Here is a 4,547-nt window from a genome sequence, read left to right as displayed (position 1 = left end):
ATGTACACTTCCTGCGTTATATGGATTGCGTCTTTACCGGTATATTTTGGTGTCGGTGGAGGTCTTCAAGTGATTGCTTTGGCATTTAGCTCCGTGATAAGCGCAACAACAATCCTGTTGTTTATTTTCTTGCCGAAAGTGTACATCGTCTTATTCAAACCTGAGAAGAATATTCAAAGTAACTCCAGACTAAGATCAAGAACAAAATCCCTGGATTTTAATATTGCAGAAAGTAACAGTGCCACAGTCAACAATGGAGGAACAGTCGGTGATTGAAGGTGTTTGATGATTAAATCCCTGCATCAGTGACCTTTTTTTTTTTTCTAGTTCATCAAAAAATTAACTTAAAATCATAGGAAAGTGTTTGTATTTGAAACAAATAAGTTTCAGAATCGCCTTTTTTTTTCAAATTGTGACGTGTTACGATTGCCCTATTGTTATTAGACAAAAGTTCTTTGTGTCAGAACAATAGGGCAACCGCAACACGTGACAATTATTCAAAATGGCTGCGCCCGCGAAATTTGAAAGTGAAAATAAGCGATTTTAATATTCACTTTTCTTGATATAAACACTGCTTTAAAAACAAATTTCGAACAAACTTGTTTGTAAACATAATTTGCTTCGGTTTAAACTTTTGGTATTAAGAGTGGATGTTCCTTTTAACGTTCGTAAAATATTGCAAAGACTAAATTCTTTAACTAACATTGAACATTTTGAACATTTTGTCGGTTTTTTGCTGAATCCTTTAGTCTCTTGTGTTATGAATGCGTTGTGGAAGGTCCTGGACTGTGATCCAGGCTACTTACAAAAACTGAGGAGATAGTTCTCCTTTTGTTATTACATTTCCAGATGAACTGTTTGCAAATTCCAATGAGCATGTGTTGTTTTACACAGTAGATTCAAAATAAAGTTAAATTGAACGAAATTAACGTAATTAAATTCAATTTCATTTTGGTCGGACTCGAAATGGACTTCAAATTTTGTGTGGCTTATCAGCAACCTCGCTTCCATGGCTATTTGTGTGGGAACGAGGTTGGCTGCTCAGACCAGAAAATTCTCGATAACTCGAAGTTGTACTGCGATTCAATGGTCGCCAATGTACGTAACGTAGTTGTTAGGGCACTGTATTTAGTGTTACCACGGTGACCAGCTGCAATACCTCGATCCACAAAAGACTCAACATCAATTTATTACACTATCTATCATCATTGACATAAAGTACATACACAACTTGCAAATAGCATAGGCTAGTCGAGGCGAGTTGTTTAGATGAAAAGTAATTAAAATTACATATAACTATTACGCTCATTGATACCAAATTATCAGCAATAATTATTCGTTTGGAGTAAATTAAAATACATTAGTATCACTGACAGATGTATATATAAAGAAAATCACTCAAATGACTTACTTTTGGCAAAACAACAACAAAAGCAACATAGTGGAGACAGAAAAAGCTATGTAAAATATACACTAATTTTAGATAATAGGCTAGGTGCTTCAACATAATTCTCCGCGCCATCCAGGACAAAAAATAAAGCTTCGCGTATCGGCTTTTTAAAAGCTAGTTTAGGCAAATTCCATCCTTGAGATGGGCGGCAATTCCATACTTTTGCGACAAAGCAACGCGATAATCGGGTTGTTAGAAGCGTCGATTACTTGCGCCAATGCAACGCAATAAACTAATTAGAATTCGGATAAATTGCGTAAAACATGTGACAGCGCAAGTGAATCCGCAACTATAGCTCGATTTACAAGGTAGACACTAGCCATATTTCTTCTTTTCGTGGCTTAAACATATGTACCTGGGATGTAGTGATTTGTACTTCCCCGCCAGGGGATTCGTCAGCCAGCCACACCACCTTAACTTCATGTGAAGACTTCATAAAGACTTGCATACCATCACATGCCTGATTGGTAATCTTTCCACGTGCCGTCTTGTGACAAGATGTCGCCTTCCTCACTAATAAAGTTTAGAGAAATGTGATTTTACTAATTTCTTTCGAATTCTCTTACGCCTTGTTTTTTGAGTGAATTCAAGTGCTGTCATTCAATTCGGGCTGTCATGCGGGAGGTCGTGAGTTCGACTCCGGCTGGACCAACACTCATTGTCTTAAAATGACTGAGGAGAAAGTGCTGCCTTTGGAATTACATCCGCAAATGGTTAGACTTTCAAGTCTTCTCGGATAAGGACTATAAACCGTAGGCCCCGTCTCACAAATATCTTCCATGTTCATTAGGCTTATTTAGCAACAGAACGGGAACGTCAGTGGCGACGGCGCGCGCAGAAAAAACACCAATGAGAATTCAGAATAGAGTAGACTCCACTCTTTTCTTCTCTATTCTAAATTCCCATTGGTAGTTTTGCTGCGCGCGACGTCGCGACTGACGTTCCCGTTCTGTTGCTATTTCAGCCTAATGAACTCAGGGTCTTTAAATAACTGAGGAGAAAGTGCTGCCTTTGTAATTACATCCGCAAATGGTTAGACTTTCAAGTCTTCTCGGATAACAACGTTAAGCCGGAGGTCCCGTCTCACAAATAACTTCCATGTATATTAGTTCCCTGTGGGACGTTAAAGAACCCACACACTATTCGAGAAGAGTAGGGATGAATTTTCCGGTGTTGTGGCTGTCCTCTGTGAGTATATGGTGTGGGTGGGTATAGCAGGTCCACATCAGCTGAATAGCTGCCAATACTTCAACCTGTTCAAACAAATAAATAACATAACAGGTCACGTTTGCTTAAATCGAACTCATGTTATGATTGCGTGGACCTCTCAGGTCGCGCGTCCAGTCGTGATCCCCAACAGGCTGCCAATTTTTACTCAGGGGTCTCTGCAGAATCTTTTCGTCGGCAATGATGCAAAAATGATTGTGGAGTTTGATATTTAAAACCTCTCCGTTCTTAAGATGCAGAGGAAAATTGTGACGTCCGAGGAAAGCCCGAGAACGAGTGTATGGAGATGAGTTGTATTTTTATGGCTTTGTTGTTAAATAACACGAAGTCCAATCTTGATCAATATAGTTGTATCTTTATCTCACTATCTCGTTACCTCATTAGATACGGATTAAATAAGAAAGCTAAAGCAAGTGCTTTAGTAAGGATTGCACGGTTGGTTGGTGCGCGGCCTTCTTTGCGAGAGGCAACTACTACAAACAAATTGACGGTGTTGCAATGTTAACCAAAATGATGAATTCGTAAGTTACATCGAAACCATTTTTTCTCTCCCAGTACACTGGACCAAAAACTGATCTCTACACTGAAACGGTCACGTCGATGACCGCGTTGGTGCTACGTCAACAAACAGAGAGGAACTTAACCCATTTATTTCTTCAGTCAGTTCTTTCCTCCCAGCTTTAAACTTCCGAAAATTCATTATCTTTCCTTTCAGTCAACGACTTTGCCGACGATGAATTCAAGGAATTCTCACGGAGTCCTTTGTAAAGAACACGAGTAAATACACCTTATTCCAAAATGGCCGCTGATTTATGCGGATACAAATTGGCCCTTGTTGCCTCGTCCAAGATAAAATATTCTTTTGAATTTTAAGCTTAAGAACGAGGCATCAAGAGATTATTTAAATAAAAACAAAAGAACATTTAAATGACGGCCATTTTGGAATAAGGTGTATAGGCCCAATTCAGGCTAAGTCAAAGTTGTACCCAGTTCAAATCTCCCGGGATTAAGATTCTTTGTGTATTGTATTTGAATGATAATATAGCATTCATATTTAAATGATATGGAAATACCTGAAAACAAAACGTTTTATTCCCAAAGGATATGAATTGTGTACAACTTTGAGTTAGCCGATTAGGTCTATGCCGTGCCCAAGTGATAGATCGAGATATGGCTCTACAAACTTCGCGAGGGAAAAGAACGAGTGAATTTCACTCTCATAAAACCTAGCAGTTCAAAACATCATTCTTAAAACTTCAAATTTCTCCTCAATGATCCAGTTAAGGCTTTACAAATGAGAGCTTTCTATATGTAACAAAATTCAGACATCAGAACTGAAATAAGTAAAGCTTACGCGTAACCACACAAGGAGCTTAAGCACGCGCGTTTTTGAGACGCGCACGGCAACCGGAAGAGAACATTTCGCGTGCCAGGACAGTAGTGTCTCCCAGATCTTTATACTAATCATCTCTAATAGAGTAAAGATACTTGATAATGTAAATGTGGTTGTGTGAAGAGAAGTTAAAAGGAAAACACGTCACTTCCGGTTGCCGTCCGCGTCTCAAAAACGCGCGTGCTTAAGCTCTGTAATACGGAGCTTAAGCACGCGCGTTTTTGAGGTCATTAAGTGAAATTTGTTGAACACGTCTTTAAGCCTGTGTTTCCTTAAACAAGCTTAACAATGTTTTTCCACCTTGGACCTCTCGAAACTTTACAACTGTTTTTTTTTTTACAAAAGAGAAGATGCCCGGCCGAGCGAAATTTTGACACTTTTTTTCCATGAATTTTCATGTTATTTCAGATGGGGAGATAAGTTAAAAGAAAAGCATTCAATATTTTCGATACGTCTGGTCGGCGAACCGACTTGAAG

The 4,547-nt window shown here is 38.9% G+C and overlaps 1 protein-coding gene across 2 annotated transcripts in view; it reads left to right on the top strand.

The window, feature by feature from the left end:
• The window catches only part of LOC138032414 (metabotropic glutamate receptor 7-like), a 14,779-nt gene extending 13,854 nt beyond the window's left edge, over positions 1 to 925 (top strand). For both annotated transcript variants that reach the window (XM_068880077.1, XM_068880076.1), the window contains one exon: positions 1 to 925. This exon is cut by the window's left edge and continues 1,827 nt beyond it. In XM_068880077.1, coding sequence (XP_068736178.1) covers positions 1 to 276 — 276 coding nt within the window. In that variant the 3' untranslated portion in view covers positions 277 to 925.
• The last annotated feature ends 3,622 nt before the right edge of the window (positions 926 to 4,547 follow it).

This window comes from Montipora capricornis, chromosome 14 (assembly GCF_036669925.1).
Source record: "Montipora capricornis isolate CH-2021 chromosome 14, ASM3666992v2, whole genome shotgun sequence".
NCBI lineage: Eukaryota > Metazoa > Cnidaria > Anthozoa > Scleractinia > Acroporidae > Montipora > Montipora capricornis.
Note: the sequence above shows the minus strand (reverse complement) of the source record. Positions and strands in the feature narration are given on the sequence as shown.